The 21,072-nt window shown below is 36.0% G+C and overlaps 1 protein-coding gene across 1 annotated transcript in view; it reads right to left on the bottom strand.

The window, feature by feature from the left end:
* The window catches only part of MALRD1 (MAM and LDL receptor class A domain containing 1), a 690,246-nt gene that overhangs the window by 658,423 nt on the left and 10,751 nt on the right, over nt 1-21,072 (bottom strand). Inside the window, exon 2 of the mRNA XM_063611006.1 lies at nt 8,307-8,447. Coding sequence (XP_063467076.1) covers nt 8,307-8,447 — 141 coding nt within the window. The remainder of the gene's footprint in view (nt 1-8,306; nt 8,448-21,072) is intronic.

Here is a 21,072-nt window from a genome sequence, read left to right as displayed (position 1 = left end):
ATTTGATTCTCTTTTTCCATTTGCAATATTCCATGGTATTGATCAAAATCTGTAAAGCCTGAAGTAGTTTGAGTCTCTTTAAGCTTCTTGGACTAATTCACTTGAAAGATACTTAAAATCAAAGTGAGCATTCATCATAGTTCCAAGAGTTCATATGCAGATAATTGACATCTACTGGGTATGTTCAAACCAATTTCATTAGTAAAATATCATGGTCACCCTCATTTGACAGAATCTCAGTCAAATGATCATGGTTCAAAAGATATATCTTTTGAAATTTGTAATATATGTATTTTAATATATTATAGGATTTTTATGTACTTCTGTTGAGCGTGAATTTTTTCAAATGTGTCTAAATTAATTTGAAGAATATATCCATCTATAAATTTAACAAATAATCAAGCCATCTGCCTATAAAAATAAATTTGCTGCCAAATGAAAAGCAAATGATGCATAGAAAAATATTTCTATTTTTCAATAGAGAAATTAGAGAATGTATCATTTTTAGCTCTCATCAATACTCTAAGATATCTGAAAGCTTGACTGTTAATATTCTATTGCAAAATTTCATTGATATGGTATCAGCTAATTCAAATAAGTATCTAAGTTCTCAACTATGATTCCATCACTGACATATAACTCTGAATTTGAAATAAATGGAAAAATAGAACAAATATATTATCCAATACACAAAAGATGTCAAGATTGTTGAGTGACTGTGAAAATCTCTTATAGTTCACCCATTTCAAATTCATGCACACAAACAAAAAGACATCAAGGACCTTGGCATTATTAGCTTAACAACGAAAGAATCTGTGCAAGAAACTAAAGCTCTCTGGAAAATACTGCTTGAGACAGAAGGAATCATTAAACACCAAACATGCATGCCCTTGAAATGCCTTACACTATTCCTCAACCACTGCCATAACATCCATCAATGTCTCTCATTTCTGCTGCCTGGTTGGACAGCGGCAGAAATAGGATTGTCAACTGTGAAGGAGTTTGGGTATAGGAAGAAAAAGAAGGCAAGGAAAGAGTTCAGGTGAGCAAAATCAGTAACCTTTGGAAGACATAATTCTTGACATTCACAACATACACTTTTAGCCTATCTTCTTTGTTTCCAGTCATTTCTAGTCATAGTAGACTTTGTCATCGCCTGAGCACAGCAACTATCTCCACCTGGTCTTTATGTGTTTTTTTTCCATTTGAAATACCATTTCTCTCATCTCTCCATCCACTGAAATATTACTCATCTTTCAACTATTTTCTCAAATGCTCTTTCGCTTTCTGGAGCCAGAGTTTGCCTCTAGTCTCAGAGAAATTTATTCAAACCCAAATTTTGTACCTTTTTCTTTCTGCCAATAAGTAATTGTTTTATTCCCAAACATGTGTCTCAAAGAGATCACAAACACCTTGATATATAGCCTGTAACTTAATACAGTTTGAGTATCTCTTACCTAAAATGCTTGGGACCAGAAGTGTTTTGGGTTTCAGATTTTTTCAGATTTTGGAATATTTGCACATACATTAGAGATGGGACACAAGTCTAAACATAAAATTCATTTATGTTTCATATACACCTTATTCATATAACCTGAAGGTAATTTTGTACAATGTTTTAAAATAATTTTGTGCATAAAACAAAGTCTCTGCACATTAAGCCATCAGAAACCAAAGGCGTCAGGTGTGGAATTTTCCACTTGTGGCATCATATTTGTCCTCAAAAAGTTTCCAATTTTGGAACACTTTGGATTTCAGATTTTTGGATAACGTATGATAAACCTGTAGTCTTTATTATCTTAACAACATTATCATGATGTCTTACACACTGGAATTAATGAAAGCTTTTGCATTAAAATTAACAATAATAATCAGCATATATAAATCTAACAACATAAATATACATTTATAATAAATTTTTATTTTAATATTTTTACTTTTAAAATAACACAACTACCATATGAAAAATGGGTTAAGAGGCCTGGTGTGGTGGCTCATGCCTGTAATTCCAGCACTTCGGGAGGCCAAGGTGGGCAAATCACTTGAGGTCAGGAGTTCAAGACCAGTCTGGCCAACATGGTGAAACCCCATCTCTAATAAAAATATAAGGATTAGCCGGCCATGGTGGCACATGCCTGTAATCCCAGCTACTCAAGAGGCTGAGGCAGGAGAATTGCTTGAATCCAGGAGGGGGAGGTTGCAGTTAGACGAGATCATGCCACTGCACTCCAGCCTGAGTGACAGAATGAGACTCTGCCTAAAAAGAAAAAAAAGTGGGGGGGGGCAGTAAGTGAAAAAAAGACGCTGTAGTTCCATTTCGTTAACACATCTTGTTTGTACTCTCAGTACAAATAAGTACTAAAAGTATTTATTTTAAAGAAAGAGGATTGACTACTGTAACAAAATTGCCCCCTTAATTGAAAGTTCAGATACATGTTTAAATAATAGCATAATAAAGCTGTTTCTGATACAGAAATAAAGTTTGCTTCACTTATGTTTGCTATAAATGTGAACACTGGGCACTAAAATTAAGATTATAATGTATCTGTGTTCTTAGAGGAAGAATTATATTCTTTATTCATTTATGTCCAATATTGAATAGTGTCAGACATAAAATGCTGAATTAATGTTTATTGTGAACAGACACGGGGGCAGCAAACTGTAACCCACAGACAAATCCACCTGCCACCTAATTTTGCATATCCTATGAGTTAAGAAGGGTTTTTACATGTTTAAATCATTGAAAAATTCAAAAAAATAAATATTTTTAAACATGTAACAATGATATTAATTATACATTTCCCTGTTCATAAATAAAATGTTAACATAACACAGCCATGCTTTACGTATTTTGTATATATGACTGTTTTTATAGTGTAGATGGCAGAGTTGAGTTTTTGGGACATGGACCATATGGCCCAAAAAGCCAAAAATATTTACTATCAGCCCTTTCAATGAAAAGCGTGCAGATGCCTGGAATAGGTGAGTTGTTCGATGGAAATTTCTCAGATTACAAACAATATAGATGCTCCCAAGCAACATCTGGAAAACACACACATCGTATCCTTGTCACATTGTGAGCTTTGAAATGTGTACATGCAGATAAGAAAATGGTTGCTGGTTGCTTTTTTCTAACTTTTAATATGAATCGTAAGTACGTGTATATGATTTATGTCTCTATCACCAGATTGCAAGTCCACCAGGGACAAGAGCTGCATTCTTGTTCACTTCCATATCTTCAGGTCCTGGAAGAGCATGCGGAGCAATGCAGATGTTCAGTAAAGTTTTCAAAGTAAATATAGAAAGGAATAAATGGACATTAAATTTTCACTGATTTAAAAATAAACAGATATTCAGACTACAGAGTCTGCAGAAACGTAATCTAGAGAGTGAGAATGTGGGATTCTTATCTCCATGTTTGGTCTTTCACAGTTTCTTCTAATAAAAGAACCCAACTCACCCTGTATGTAGCAGAGCCTACCTATTACTCAGGAATGGATTATGGCTCAGTTTCCCTTCAGAAAGGGCAACATAGAGCAGCTTAGGAGATGCTGTGTTCACTCAGCTGGGAAACTCAGTGATGAACATAATGATTTCGTTAGAAAAACAAGAAAAATCTATAAGCTGGGACCACAAGAGGACTTCGAGATAAAGAGAGGAGGCATTATTTTTTAGGGATAGGGAACATAGGTGAAGGGATCACAGCAAATTCAATTCTGTCAGCGTTTGGCATAGGGTCCGGCTGCAGCTGCAGGTGGAGTGCAAGGTGAAAACTCTGAGAGAAGGGCTGCTCTCTCCCGGGCCTGAGGAACCAGGAAGGCCAGCCTGGAATAGCCAGGTATGACACAAAAAAAGAAATTCTATAAAGAAGAGAGCCAGAAAAAAATAATGAGTGCCCCATGTTCTATGAATAATCTCTGTCCAAGTCTCTGGCCTAAATGGAAACCTGCATGTGTAGGGAGCCCTTCTAGCAGCTAAGCCCAGAGAAATTGAATTGATATTTTGACTGCTGCCCACAGCATACAAAAGTTTGTCATTTGAGGCTGGAACTGGTGACTCACGCCTATAATCCCAGCACTTTGGGATGCTGAGGTGGGGAGATCACCTGAGGCGGGAGTTCGAGACCAACCTGGCCAACATGGACAACCTCATCTCTACTAAAAGTAGAAAAATTAGCCAGGAGTGGTGGCACATGCCTGTAATCCCAGCGACTCAGGAGACTGACACAGGAGAATTGCCTCAACCTGGGAGGCAGAGGCCGTAGCGAGCTGAGATCACGCCACTACACTCCAGCTTGGGCAACAGGGCCAGACTGTGTCTCCGGAAAAAAAAAAAAAAAAAGTTTGTCATTTAAGTCTACGCAACTTAATCATCTGCTTAAACAAATTATCACCATGCTTTGAAAAAATATATATAACGCACCCCAGAGCCTCCATTCACACATCCAGGATAAAATTCAAAATTGTATGACAAAGAACTAGGACAACATAATCATACATGGGAAAATTTAATCAGCAGCAGGTAAATCTGAGATGATGCACACAAGGATTTTAAAACTCCCATTGTAATTATGCACAATGAACTAAGGGAAAATATTCTTAAAATGAATGAAAAGATAACAGAGAACTTTTTTAAACTAAAACAACCAATTAAAAATTTTAGAATTGAAAAATACAATGCAGGCAATCCCTGACTTACAATGGTTCCACTTAGGATTTTTCTGCTTTATGATGGTGAAAAAGTGATGTATCTTCAGAGGGACACAACCACTCTATTTTTCACTTTCAGTAAAATATGCAATAAATTACATGCGGTATTCAATACTTACTATGAAGTAGGCTTTGTGTTAGATGATTTGACCCAACCGTAGGCTAACGTATATGTTCTTGGCAAGTTTACGGTAGGCTAGGCTAAGCTATGATTCTCAGTAGGTTGGGTGTATTAAATTCATTTTCAATTTATGATGGATTTATTGAGACATAATCCTATTGTAATTTCAGGAGCATCTATAGTTGATTTCTTTTTTAATCACTGGATAGGATTATCAGTAGAATGAAGGTAACAATGGAAAAAAATCACAGAACTTGAAGATAGATCAATTGAAATTATGCACTCTGAAAAACAGAAAACAAAATCAAACTATATGGAGAGATTTCATCTAACAGCATGTTAGACTTACAGACTAACACACTGATGATTGAACTACAAAAAGGAAATGAAAGAGAGAATGGGACAGAAGAAATGTCTGAATAAACAAGAGCAAAATACTTTTCAAAATTGGCAGAAAGCCTACATTTCAGATTCAAGAAATTTAGTTAACATAAGTACAATAAAATTTAAAATGTTCGTGCTGAAATCCAAAAATAAAAACCGAATTTTGAAAGCATCAAAACAACAAAGATATATTACACACAGAAAAAAAAAGAAATTGTGGATATCATGGTAGAAACTAGGTGAAGACAGCAAAATAATGTCTTTAAAGCACTAAAAGAAAAAAAAATCATGAAAAAATATATATCCAGTAGGAATACATTTCAAGAATGAAGGCAAAATAAAAACATTTTCAGGGGAAAAACTAACATAATTTATCACCAGCAGAACTGCACTACAAGAAATACTAAAGGAATTTCTTCAAGCTGAAGAGAAATGATACCAGAGACAAACTCGGATAGGTAGAAGAAATAGAGTGCTGCAAATAACAAATATGATAAAAGAATATCTTCTTTTAAAGCTATTTTTAATGCTGTCTAAAGCAAATACTATAACATTGATTTGTAGGGTTTATAATATATAAAGATTATAGAACCAATATATGTGAACACTATAGAACAAAATAAAAATATTGGATGGTGTTTAATAGTGTACATGTTTCATAATATATGAATTTTAGATCTAACAACTGATCAGAATAACAGAAGCTCTAATATCCCCATTTAAAACTGATTTTAAATGCCCAAATTAGGAAATAATAATCTGTGGCATAATGGGAAATATTTTTCAAATAAATTGTTTTTTAATCTTTGATAGACTTAAAGTGAATTACACAATTAAAAACCCCTTTATCACCTTTAATAACAACTGAACTCCAAAATTACTTAAAACATTCATATTTGTATTCCCATCTTTAAAAGTAGTTTCACCATCCTTACAAAGATGTATTTGATTTTGTTGTAGTACTAATATTTTATCTATATGCAATGTTACATTCTCTTAAAAATCAGTACTACATTTTAATCATTCTTTCCCTGAGCTTTACTAGACTTCAAATATTGACAACAGTGATGTTTTTAACGTTCTAATGGATTCTCAAACTTGCCACTCAAGGCATTGATTACATAATGAAAAATATAATTTTGGAGCACCAGCAAATCATTTCAAGAGTAAGTTAATCAAAAATTTGGTTAATACTTATGAAATAAGAATTTTTGAGTAAAGACAGGATTCAGACCATTTTTCTATGAATATGTTCCAACAGCTAATATCTACAGCCAGAACACTTGCTTACTTAAAATTACTGCTAGAGACTACTTACGTGTTAACATTCAATTGTATTTGTAAGAGATGCATGACTATTACCAAAGTTACCAGCCTTCAATTAGTTATGCAGGCAATATTTTGTCTCTTTTTCCTATGCAGCTTGCATTATTATTATCTCTGTTTTACAGATGAGGAAACTGAGACTACAAAACTAGCTGATGCAGGGCTAGGATTCAAACCCATCTAGTCTGACTCCAGAGATTTTAAGTCATCCCAGATGATATTGTTCTATGGTATCTGCCTATACAACATCTCAGTTTTGATGTGAATTGCCCCATTTTACCTCTTGACTAGGCAATTAAAAATATGCATGAAAAAAAACGAGGGAAAATGGCAGAAAGGAAAGAGAGAGAAGAAAATTGGGAAGCACAGTGTCTTCTGAAGCTATTTAACTCCACAGTAAGGAGGCAAGCAAGAGGAATTCAGTAAGAGCCACTGACAAACAAAAGTCTACAGTAAATAAATATGTGCTGTGAAAAACCTTGAGTAAAAGAAAGAAACAAAGGAGAAACATATGGAATCAGCAATCTGTAAGACTGCAATGGCCGTTAGATTGGGAGCAAGATTCAATATCACCATCTAACATAACTAAATCTGTAATACAGGTTTCCTATATTGCAGTTAGTGCTTGTTACTATTTGTGAAGGTGGACTCTTTTTGGTAATAAAACTGGCTGATTCCTAAAAATGGTCAAGAATTCTAAACAAAAGTAATTTCTGACATTAAAGCCAAACAAATTAAGAAATTCCATCTTATCAATATAGAGGTAACATTAGCAACACCAAAATTATTCAGAAATGGACTAAACATCAATTTTTGAGTGCCAGGTTTTCTATAAGCTCTATCAACAACTTTTCATGTAGTTCTTAAAATAACCATCTTAAAAATTTAGCATCATTATTTCCCCTCTTAAAATTGTGAAAACTAAGGCTCAAAACTTAATTTAAGATTTTACAACTAGGGAGGGACAGACCAGGGAGTCTACTCTGCATGCGTAATATTTATGAAAACACTGCCAAACTAACATCCAATGCCTGAACATTTGCTTGTTTCAAATTACCTCCAGGGCAAAAACCATATTTTAATATTTAATTGAATTTATTTGAGGGAAGTATCACTTATAAAAATAACTAGCTTTTAGTTATGCAAGGAAATGTGTTACCTCTTTTTCTACCATGTGTAAACTTATCAGATGAGGGCAGGCATGGAGTCCATTTTTGCTCCCTAATACATCTTAAACACCCAGTACCCAATGTTGAATGAATGGAGTTTATTAGTTAATAAATGAAGAAATTTCTGGCTCCAGAGCTACCTCAAAGTCTAGAGAGCAGTTCAGCAGAGCTTTCTAGTCAACTTGATTAAACAAGTGGACTAGACAGAGCTGAAATCAGTCCAGCCAAAATAAAAGTAATTTGACTAATTAATCTAGGTATATTGTCCCATTTATGTTTTACAATTTCCAAAAAGAATAAGAAAAACTGGAAAATCCCAATTATTCTCTAAATAGACCTATTGGAATCCAAGGAACCCAATTATGAGAATCTGATGTGATATTTTAAAATCATAAATATTTTGAAACTGGTTAAAGAATGCATAAAATTAGACATTTTAATTACAAATATGTAAATATCAGACAAGATTCTGCTTCCCTAATTAAACATTTGGCGGGGAATGGAAGAAAGGGAGGTGGGAAAGAACAAAGAAGGAAGGGAGGGAAGGAAGGAAAGGAGGAAGGGAGAGAGGGGAGAAAATAAATTTAAAGCATTTACCAGACACATCACCACTGTGATCACAAAATGGAGGTGATAGACCAGTCATCCCATTTCTCTTTGTCCAACTAGGTTGCAGACTCTGATCTTCAGCCATATTACAGAGACCATCCTCAAAATCACATCTTTCATAATTCAAACCTAATGAGAAAGAAGAAAAATTGGTTTTCACAACTGTGTTTAGCTTTTTAAAAAATAAGACAATAGCAGAAAAATAAAGTTTAGCAACAAATGACAAACATAAGTCAACATAAAGATTATTCCTTATAAGTAAGTCTAAGTCTACTTTATTAATGCAAAGCTTTTTATGCATCCAATATTCTAATAAGTTATCACAACGAGAAACAGTGTGTTCTAATAGAAAGAATGCCACACGACATAGGATCAGAAGACTGAGGACCTCATCCTGATTTTGATTCTTATTAACTGAGTGTCTTAGCTTAACTATTCAAGCATAGCAAGCCTTTTCTTTACTTGCAAAATTAGAACAATAACATCCTGTCCTGTGTCTCTCAGGCAATTGCTATGAAGATCTATGATATAATACATATAAAAATGCAGTTGGCCCTCTGCATCTATGGACTCCTCATCTGTGGATTCAATCAATGGCAGATAAAAAATATTTGGGAAAAAAATTGCATCTGTACCGAACATGTACAGATTTTTTCTTGTTATTGCCTAAAGAATACCAACTATTTACACAGTATTAATATTTACATTTTCTGAGGTATTATAAATTGTCTAGAGATGATTTAAAGTACACAGGAGGATATGCATAGGTTATATGCAAATACATCATTTTATATTACAGACTTGCTATCCATGGATAGCAAGAGGCCATTATACCTTAAAACTGTTAGGTACCATAACTTATAAGGAATTATTATTAAGGTTACATCTTAAAACTCAGCTTCCATCTTCGTGCCATGCAGGCATGTCAGAATTTCAGGTTTGGGCAGATCAAATCACAGAGACCCCTCTGATGGAAACTCAACCATCAGTGGCTGAGACATACTCCTGAAATTAAGTACAGCACCTCATCATTGAAGCTGTGTTTGAGGAAAGTTTAGTGTTTTCAATCACAACAAAGACATTTCTGACTCTTTCTCTGGGTGATCCAAGAACTAGGGAGAAACAGAAGAACTGGAGCACATTTGTTCATAACATCTACCCATGTAATGTCTAGGAATGTCACATTCTAAAAATAGATGATCTCAACCACAAATGGTCCCTCCCCAGGTTGTGTTCCTCAGCAACTACAAAGATGATCCTTTTGAAGTAGGGGAATGATAACTACTTATTTTCTGGTCAGAGCCCTGCTGACCAAAATAGGATCTGGTCCAGTCAGGATGAAGTGAAGAAGCCGGCAGAAACCCGCAGATAGCTACAAAACAATCCCTAGCTGCTCTCATTGCTCATTAGCATAAGACACCCCACTAGTGCCATGACAGTTTTGAAATGCCGTGGCAATGACCCAAAAGTTACCATTCCCTTTCTAGAGATTTCTTTCTTTCTTTCTCGCTTGCTTTCTCTTTCTTTCTTCCCTTTTTTTTTTTTTTTTTTTTTTGAGACGGCGTTTTGCTCTTGTTGCCCAGGCTGGAGTGCAATGGCACAATCTTGGCTCACCACAACCTCTGCCTTCCAGGTTCAAGCAATTCTCCTGCCTCTGCCTCCCAAGTAGCTGGGATTACAGGCATGCACCAACATGCCTGGCTAATTTTGTATTTTTAGTAGAGATGGGTTTTCTCCATGTTGGTCAGGCTGGTCTCGAACTCCTGACCTCAGGTGATCCACCTGCCTCGGCCTCCCAAAGTGCTGGGATTACAGGCATGAGCAACCGCACTCGGCCATTTTCTAGGGATTTCTAAATAGCCTGCCCCTCAATTTGCATTAATCTGCTCCTTAATTTGCACGTAAATAACAATGGGTATAACTGCAGTTGCCAACACCCCGCAAGCATGGCTCCAGGTGCATTACCTATGAGTTAGTCCTGCTCCGCATGAAGCAGCTACAATTCAGTAAAATAAAAGATTGATGTTTAACAGCACCAGCTCAACTCCGAATTTTTTTTTTTTTTTTTGAGAGAATTTCTTTCTGATGCCCAGGCTGAAGTGCAGTGGTGCAATCTCGGCTTGCCACAACCTCCACCTCCTGGTTCAAGTGATTCTCCTACCTCAGCCTCCAGAGTAGCTGGGATTACAGGTGTGTGCTGCCATGCCCAGCTGTCTTTTTTTTTCTTTTTTTTTTTGTATTTTTAGTAGAGACAGGGTTTCACTATGCTGGCCAAGCTGGTCTCGAACTCCTGACCTCAAGTGATCCACCCGCCTCAGCCTCTCAAAGTACTGGGATTACAGGCACGAGACACCACACCCAGCCTGAATTTTTTTTTTAATTTCCACAATTCACATTTAATACTTTTGCTATAGCCAATATATTTTACATAATGCTTTGTTCTCCTTTCTTGTTTTTTCACCCTTTAGTTCAGAATGACATGTTCCATAGTGGCAAAAAGGAGCAAAAGATATTCTCCTAATTTCCTTAACTCTAATCCTCTTTTAAGCTTGACTCAGAGTTGCCTAACAAAACAGATTAAAAATAAGATTAATACAGTGAGCTTGGAGAAAGTAGAAAGAACAAACTTTAAAAAACCATGGAGATTTTACACTTTCTGTTCCATCACCAGAACCACTTGGCTTTGAGATTTCCACATTTTTTTTAATTACTTGAACAAAACTCTGTTGCAGTAGAAAGTGGCTTTTAATTGCATTGAACTTGAACTCTGCACCTGCACAGAAGCAGACCTTGAGCATGATTTTAATAATTGTTGAACAACTGACTATATATCCAAAGCGTTTCCACTATGACTCTGAAACTTCTTTTAGTGAATTCTTTCCTGGGTGAATTCGAGAACCCTCCCAGCCTAAGCCCTAATTTCAGGGCTCATTTGCATGCCTGCATCACTCTGACAAGTTCCTTCATTTCCTGACTAGTTGCACTAGCTGTAGCTGGAGCAAACATGCTGGTTAACAGTTCAACAGTGCTTGGCAACCCAGTCAAAAGAACATAATTTTCATTTCATCCTATCACAAAACAATTACCTCAATAAATTGCAGCAATAAGGAATCTTGCTATTATTACAGAATACCACTGGTTGTCAAAATCTTTCAAAATAAGGGATCTAGGAGTAAAATCAATAAAACAGGCCATTGATAATGAAGCTTGCATATCTGTGGGTTCAGCATCTGTGGATTCAGCCAATCACATTCCGTGAACCCTGCTTCATCACGATGGCCTATTCCATTAATTTTACTCCTAGATCCCTTATTTTTTAAAAAATTTGCCAACCAGCTGTATTGTATAATAACAACAAGAATCCTCATTGCTACAATTTATTGAGGTAATTGTTCTGTGCTGGGATTCCACTTGAAGTAACTTACTCCTTTTTCTTTTCTTTTCTTTTCTTTTTTTTTTTTTTTTTTTTTTTTTTTTGAGACGGAGTCTCGCTGTGTCTCCCAGGCTGGAGTGCAGCAGCGCGATCTCACCTCACTGCAACCTCCGCCTCCTGGGTTCATGCCATTCTCCTGCCTCAGCCTCCCAAGTAGCTGGGACTACAGGCGCCTGCCACCACACCTGGCTAATATTTTGTATTTTTAGTAGAGATGGGGTTTCACCGTGTTAGCCAGGATGGTCTCCATCTCCTGACCTCGTGATCCGCCCACCTCAGCCTCCCAAAGTGCTGGCATTATAGGCGTGAGCCACCGCGCCCGGCCGAAGTAACTTATTTCTTATGAAGCAAGAAGAAAGCTTCATATGAAGCAAGAAGAAAGCCTCATGAAGCAAGCCTATTCTTCCATTTTAAAGATGAGATAACTCAGATGATGTCTTGCAGACTTTAAGCAAATTGCTCAAGATAGACCAGCTAGTGAGTGCTAGTGTGGAGAACGGAACACAAGTTTTTGTACTCCAGAACCATAGCTCTTAAAGCTCTCCTCTGAGGCATAATTATTAATCCACTGTCCCATTTTTATTACTGAACTAGAATTAAAGCTCTATCGGAGCTCCTAGTCAGCCTAAGGAATAGATAGAGTTGATGTCATTCTCTTCAAAAGCAAAGAAATTCTATTAGTCAATGAATCATACTATGATTAAATATACAATTTCTATGAGGCCTTTGAAATATTTAGGATAGCTGGAATATCCCAATTATTACCTTATAGACTCCTAGTTATCCAGGGAATCTGGTTGAACAAAAAAGGTAACTAAATTATATAGTCACTTGTATATGTGTTTGTGTGAATGTGAGATTCAATTAGCTATGCATGTATTGACCTAAGTATGTATCTATTTTCAAGTTTCTTTTGGTTCTCAACAATTTTTACGATGACCTAGGATTATAAAATATTCTAAATTATTTTATCACCATATTTCAAGAATTATGTGTATGAAAGATACACACATTCTCACACAGGTGGCCAAACATTTTTTAAATACCATTTCCCTGCAATAGAATTACTTAGTTGATGTCTGTTTGCAATGTTCTTTGTTTTTTTTAATACACAAGATAATGATAACTTCTGAGTGTAAGAACTAGAAAGAAATAGCTAAATAAAACATTTATTCATCTAAATAGTCTCAACAAGCGTTCTATTTGTTACAAAATTAATCTAATGAGCACAGGTTTTCAATTAATTCTTACCAAAAAAAAAAGCAATCCTGAACTTCTAATAAGTTCCAGATGACTCAAATATACATCAGAAAATTTTCTGAGTACTCATTTTCCCCAATAGAGAATTGCACATTTTAAACAATTTGAATAATTTTCCTTGAATTATAGCTGGTTTACCTTTTAACTTCATATGCCACACATCCACATTCAAGTCTGAAACTATCTGTGTAATAACATCTGTCACAATGTAGATTGCAGCCATCACTAAATAGTGTGAAGTAATAATGCCACAGTTGGACAATATAATGAACAATAAGGAGTGCTATACAGGAACTTATCAGTAGAATACAAGTTCCTGAACTTTTTGAACTTGGGCAACGTATCACTTTCTTTTCAATTTTATAATCCCAAAGGTCAGATGTAGTGCTGTCAGAGGGAGGATTGGAAGGTTGCTTGGAAGCCACAATTATCTCCTGAGTTGGGTTCCACATTGTCAGATTCTTTCATTATAGAACCATTAAAGAATTCCTCATAGTTTTGATCTTTAACACGATAATGGAAAGAAAAATATTAAATAATATGCCAAAGTGACAGTCAGCTTGGGGCATGCTTTTGAAAAAATGGGAATGAGTAGGATACATTTTCATTGTAGTAATGGTGAAGAAACTCACATAATCCAGAACTCAGGATTAACTCTGGAAAGTATGGTCTGGGTAAAGCATCACAACATAATGTTCTTAGAAGACAGAACACAATGTAAGAATTATGAAAAATCTAGCAAGGGAAGAGACGAGATAGAAACCACACTTATTTCAAAATTTTCCCCAGGTCAATATTAATGATGTACATTTCTCTTCCTCTTAGAGGTTCTATAAGGCAGTTGTAGTCTTCACATCAGAGTCCTACCATTGTTTCATTACTGTGGTAAAATATACATTACATAAACTTTTTTTTTTTTGAGACAGGGCCTTGTTCTGTCACCTAGGCTGGAGTGTGATGGTGCAATCATGGCTCATTGTGGCCTTGACCTCCCCAGGCTCAAGTGATCCTGCCATCTCAGCCTCCTGAATAGCTGGAACTACAGGTGCACACCACCACACCTAGCTAATTTTTTGCATTTTGTAGAGACGGTGTTTTTTTTTGTTTTTTTTTTGAGACGGAGTCTCGCTCTGTCGCCCAGGCTGGAGTGCAGTGGCGCAATCTCGGCTCACTGCAAGCTCCGCCTCCCGGGTTCATGCCATTCTCCTGCCTCAGCCTCTCCGAGTAGCTGGGATTACAGGCGCCCGCCACCACGCCCGGCTAATTTTTTCTATTTTTAGTAGAGATGGGGTTTCACCGTGGTCTCGATCTCCTGACCTCGTGATCTGCCCGCCTCGGCCTCCCAAAGTGCTGGGATTACAAGCGTGAGCCATCGCGCCCAGCTGAGATGGTGTTTTGCCATGTTACTCAGGCTAATCTCGAACTCCTGGGTTCAAGTAATCCACCAGCCTCAGCCTCCCAAAGTGTTGGAATTACAGGCATGTAATTTTAATCATTTTTAAGTGTATAGTTCTGTGGTATTCAGTATATTCACACTGTTAAGCAACCATCACCGTCATCTGTACCCAGAAGTCGTTCCATCTTGCAGAACTGAAACTTTGTACCCATTAAACACCACCTTTCCATTTCTCCCTACTCAACCCCTGGCAACCACAATTCTACCTTCTGTCTCCATGAATTAGAGTATTGTAGGTAACTCATATAAGAAGAATCATATAGTGTATGTTTTTATGTGTGTATGTGAGTTGCTTATTTCACTTAGCATAGCGCCTTCAAGGTTGATCTATGTCGTAGCATATAAAATTTTGTTTATCCATTCATCTGTCAATGGACACTTGAGTGGTTTCAGCTTTGGGCTATTGTGAACAACACTGCAGTGAACATGGGTGTACAAATACCTGTTCGATTCCCTGCTTTGGTTTCTTTGGGGTATATATCCAGAAGTGAAAATGCTATATCATATGGTAATTCCATTTCTAATATTTTGAGGAATTGCCATCTGTTTTCCGAAGTGGCTACAACATTTTACATTCCCACCAGAAAAGCACAAGTGTTCCAATTTCTGCAAATCTTCCTAAATACATTATTTTCTAGGAGATTTTTTGGATGGTTATAATAGCCATCACAGTGGGTGTGAAGTGGTATCCATTATGGTTTTTATTTGTATTTCCCTAATGATGAACAATGTTGAGTATCTTTTCGTGTGCTTACGGGACATTTATGTATCTTTTTTGAGAAATATCTATTCAAAGTCTTTGTTCATTTTTTAATTAGGTTATTTGTTTTTTGTCATTGTTGTTGAACTGTAGTTCTTCTTACATTGTGATATCGATTTTTTATCAGATGTATGATTGGCAAATATTTTCTGCTACTCCATGGATTGCCTTTTCACTCTGTTGATACTGTACTTTGATGAATAGAAGTTTTTAATTTTGATGAAGTCAATGTATCTGTTTTCTTTTGTTGTCTGTGCTGTTGGTGTCATATTGAATAAATCTTCACCACATCTAATATTATGAAGCTTTTCTCCTATGTTACTAAGTTTTACAGTTTTAGCTCTTATATTTAGGTCTTCAATCCATTTTGAGGTACCTTGTTGTATACGGAATAAGGTAAGGGTCCAACTCTAATTATTTTGCTTGTGGCTACCCAATTTTCCCACCACCTTTTTTGAAAAGACTGTTCTTTCCCCATTGGTCTCGGGTCTCTTCTCAAAACTCACTTGACCATATATTTGAAAGTTTATTTCTGGGCTCTCTATTCTATTCCATGGTCTAGATGGCTGTCTTTATGTCAATACCACACTCAGGTACTGTAGCTTTTTAATAAGGTTTGAAATCAGAAAGTGTTAGACTTCTTACTTTCTTCTTTTCCCAGGTTTTTATTTATATGTTATTATTTTTTTTGGTTATTTGAGGTTCCTTGAGATTCCACATGAATTTTAGGATAAATTTTGCTACTTTTACAGAAGAAAAACTATTGAAATTTTGACTGAGATTGCACTGAATTTGTAGATTGCTTTCGGTAGTATTGAAATCTTAACAATATTAAATCTTCCAATCTATGGACACAGAATATCTTTTCCATTTATATCTTTGTAAATGTCTTTCAACAATGACATAGTTTTCAATATAAAAGATTTCTGTCTCTTTAGTCTAGTTTATTCCTCAGTATTTTATGCTTCTTGATGCTATTGTAAGTGAAATTGGTTTATTCATTTCATTTTCAGACTGTTCATCATTAGCGTACTAAAATGCAACTGAGTTTTGTGTGTTTGTTTTGTATCCTGCAACTTTGCTGAGTTTTTTAACTAGTTCTAACAGGTTTTTTTAAAAATAGAATCTACATTTAAGATCATGTTGTCTATGAATAGAGATACTTTTACTTCTTCCTTTCCAATTTGAATGCCTTTAAATTTTTCTTGCCTGAATACACTGTCTAAAACTTTCAAAACTATGCCAAATAGAAGTGATAAAAATGGTCATTCCTGTCTTGTTCCTGATCTGAAAGGAAAGGCTTTCAGTCTTTCACCATCAAGTGTGATGTTAGCTGTGGGTTTCTCATATATGGCTTTTATTATGTTGAGGCAGTTTCCTTCTTTTCCAAGTTTGTGAGTGTGTTTTATCCCTTTTTGAGTAAAGTTATGTGATATGGTTTGGATGTGTGACCCCTCCAAATCTCACACTGAAATGTGATCTCCAATGTTAGAGGTGGAGCCTGGTAGGAGGTGTTTGGGTCATGGAGATTAATCCCCTATGAATAGCTTGGTGCCCTCCCCATGGTAATGAGTGAGTTCTCACTGTTAGTTCACAAGTGAGCTGGTTGTTTAAAGGAGCTTTGCACCTTCTCCTCTCCCTTGCTTCCTGTCTCACAACATGACACACCTGCTCCCCCATTGCCTTCTGCCATGAGTAGAAGCTTCCTTACCAGAAGCCAAGCAGATGCTGGTGTCATGCTTCCGCAGCCTGCAGAGCCATGTGCCAGATCAAACTTTTTTTTTTTTAATAAATTGCCTAGTCTGAAAGATTCTAGGATAGCAACACAAAATGGACTAACACACTATGTATTACATTGTCACAAAATTGTACATACAATTCATCGTATTGTTCTGGAAAACCATTTACTTCATTTAGATAACATACAAAAATGTTTTCATAAAGAATAACTTCCCTTACTCTCAATTAATGTAAAAATTAGCAGCCGGTTCCTGAAAAGAATGAAATGAATCCAAAATATTCCAATTAAGTGAAAGTAAAATGTCATAATTCTCAAGAATAAATGTCAGTGAAAGACTGCTACTATTTGGCTTGGTGATTTAAAAGTACTAACTAGTGTTTATCAAGTATATATTTGTTATCTTTTACACTGAATTAAATTTTAATATTTTCCTTGACATATAAACAAGAAAAACTCTAAGTCACGAAGGCATACTATAGTGAATTAAATGAGTACTGTTAGAGCTCACACCAGAATTATCCAATATTCCTTCAATTGGATTCTTGTCATATACAGTTGCCTTTATCCTCAAGTCTTGAGAACATCTTTGGCAAGGATTGTGTCATCAATGCTATCTACATCAATGAAAAAAGGATTACCAGAACATGTTTCAACTTTATCATTGCCTGAGGATTCGTAACCTTCAAAGGAGGTCTTCAGTGTTTGCAGGTGTCTGATGATATTTGCAGAAATATTAACAAGGTATAGCATTCACTCCAGCTTACAGCAGTATTCACTCAAGTATTAGAAGTGTCGTATGGCTATTTACAAATAATTCTCTATTCCAGAGTAGCAATTTGGCCAGAAGATGTAATGGCTTTTTAGTAGTTTCTGTAAGGATAAATACAGGGCCCTAAATAGAAAGTTTAATCTCTTGCATGGACAAATTTTTCATTAAGCTAATTCATGAACAAATGAACTCCTGTCATTTTTTTTCCCAAATAAGTTTTCAATTTCTCTCAAAATAAGTAAAATTTATTTTCCAAATTCAATCAAGCATTTCAAGACTTATCCAGTGGAAAGTCACAATTATTTCTGGGTAGTAGAGAACATTATATTCTATTCATATTTCTCTGATGGAAAGTTATTTAAAAGCTGTGATTCAAGGTCTTTGCCTTCATAAATTTGATAGCTTTCAAAACAGAATGTCAGGCTTCTCTCAGAATTCCTAGCCAAGCTTAAAGTGTCAACAAGTATATGAAGAAATAATATTTATTTACAAACATTTTTGCTTATAAGCAGACAAATGTACATGGCATGACAGGCATGGCAGGGGTTCTATCTATGTACAGATATGGGCTCAGAAGACATTTTGCTTTGGAAGAGACAATTCACCATTTGATGTTGCCAGTTGTCTTTGAAATCTTCAAAGGGAGCTCACAAACTGAATATTCTTCTTGTGTGATATCAATTTGCACACTTGAGCCACAAAATACGAGCAGACTACATTGCAAGACTGAGTAGTTTTATCCAATTCCATGGTGAAAGAAAATAGTGCAACTGAATATTCCTCCATTCACTAAGTCAGTAAACCAGTACTACCAGCCAGTCTATTAAATATTTATTCACTCTAATTGCTAATCAGTCTTCTAGAAGAGGGAGAACTAGGTAAATTTCCTGATGGAATGGGGTTACTATTTTGCATTTTCATGAGCTCCTTAAAATACTAGAGAAACTGTTTGCAGCTCTGGAAGAATGTTATAATTTCATACAGAAATAATTCTTTTTTTAAATTAAAATCTCACTAGGGTACATGACCCCACCAAATTTGCCCTAATTGATAGAAGGCATCTTTTATTGGAATTGTGATAAGAAACCCTATAAGATGGGTTAAAACAAAATTCTGGTAAAGTTTTAGATTCTCTCTAGAAGAGTCACTGTGCAGCCAATTTTCAGAATATGCTGAGAACACTTCCTCAGTTCAATGCTTTCATGTGTTCACAGGCGGGAAGCACTGCCAGTTTTGTACATCACACCCACAGATGAAAGAACAATCCACATTACTATGGTTCATCTTTTCTTTTATATTTCCATTGCCCATTATGACACAAAACAGTCTACAACTAGGAAGCAATTATAGACACCAAAATATATTAAAGAAAATGATTTCTGTTATACCACTGTATACACCAGCATCTAAGTCATACAACAATTGACAAGAGTGAAAAGTTCTAATGGTATTATTTGACATAAAAAGTGTTTTATGAAGAGTGTTTTCAAAATAACAGAAGGAATCTAATAGACATACATCCCAAAAGAAAAAAAAAAGACATACCCAGTTCAAGGTCTCTCTGAAGTCCATCCATGGGAGCAAGATTAAAATTAACTCTCTTGGAAGAAAAATAGCATTGAGGGAAGGAGAAAAGATAGCATAGAAATAAAAAGTGTTGAATAAATAATAATAAAATAGCATTGAAGGAAGGAGAAAGATAGGATAGAAAAAATAAAAAGCTTTAGTAGGTATGTTTATTTTAACTAAAATAAATGATAAAATTCCCAATAAACATTCATACCATTGAAATACTAGTTACAAGTAAGTACTTGTAAAAATCATTTGCTATATCTTGTTCACTGGAAAATTTTCAGAATCTACATCAGTAAAAGTTTCAACAAGGAGTTCAGTGTGGTGTTATTGTTGTTGTTTGACCATAAATGTAAGGATTTATTTCTGTTTTCTCAATTCTATTATTTATATATACAATTGTACTATAATGCAATATTTCTTTTCTTTTTTTTTTTATTTTCAACTTTTATTTTAAGTTCAGGGTTACATGTGCTGGATGTGCGAGTTTGTTACATAGGTAAATGTGTCCCGTGGTGGTTTGCTACACAGATCATCCCATTACCTAGGTATTAAGCCCAGCATCCATTAGCTATTCTTCCTGATGCTCTCCCTCCTGATGACCCCCCACTCTCTGACAGGCCCCAGTGTGTGTTGTTCCCCTCCCTGTGTCCATGTGATCTCATTGCTCAGGTCCCACTTATAAGTGAGAACATGTGGTATTTGGTTTTCTGTTACTGTGTTCGTTTGCTGAGGATAATGGCTTCCAGTTCCATCCACGTCCTTGAAAAGGACATGATCACATTCCTTTTTATGGCTACATAGTATTCCATATTTTCTTAATCCAGTCTATCATTGATGGGCATTTAGGCTGATTCCATGTCTTCACTGTTGTGATAGTGCTGCTGCACATGGTATAAGGCTGCTTTGACACTCTAGAATCTTCAAGGTAGATAACTTTGCCGACAAACCTTGGAATCTTAAAAACTGTGTTTTTCTTTTTTCTTCACCGTCTACTCTGTGACCTCTCTCTGGTCATTGCCTCTAGGAAAGTTAGAACCATTATAAATGAAATACAAGGAAAAATAGACTATCCAATTTTGACTAAGAATTGGTCCTTGAATAGCTAGTATGTCTGAATAACAGAGGGCATAGGCTTAACTCCATAGAATTAGAATTGGAAAACCATAATGGGAAAGTGAGAAGACCCCATCCCTGGGAGGCCAGGCAAGGGTAAGGGGTCTGAGAAGAGGGTAGGAAAGATGGGCATTACTTTGAAGGAGGTAGATTGGGGGAAGGGACCGGAGAGAGAAAAAAGGACCTGATTTCCAGAAAATACATCAAAAAGGAACTGTGTTCACCTTGTGTGATGGTTAAACAACTTCTAGGCCAGCATCAGGGAGCAGCAGGGAAGCTGAGCTCAAACCTGCAGACAAGTTGTTGCCTTCAAAGAAACACCAGCACAGAGGAACCACAATGAGCTCCTCTTACTGCTGTAAGGTAACGTACATAAAACAACTGCATGGGGCAGAAGGCTTAACACCAGAAACATCGGTGGATACTGCTGGGTACACACACATTCACGTGCACACAAACACACAAAAGAGAGCCCAGACACTGTGCTCCAAAACAAAATAAAAAGATTGACACCCAGATGGGCAGTTGTGATGGAGAAGGAAAAGTGCCAGACTCTGAACACAAATAGGACTAGAAAATTCACGATTTAACCCTGCTACATAAACACTTTTCTTGCCGATATTGACTGCCTTTGCTAATATAACTTT

Source organism: Symphalangus syndactylus, chromosome 10, assembly GCF_028878055.3.
Source record: "Symphalangus syndactylus isolate Jambi chromosome 10, NHGRI_mSymSyn1-v2.1_pri, whole genome shotgun sequence".
NCBI lineage: Eukaryota > Metazoa > Chordata > Mammalia > Primates > Hylobatidae > Symphalangus > Symphalangus syndactylus.
This window is presented reverse-complemented; position numbering and strand designations above follow the sequence as displayed.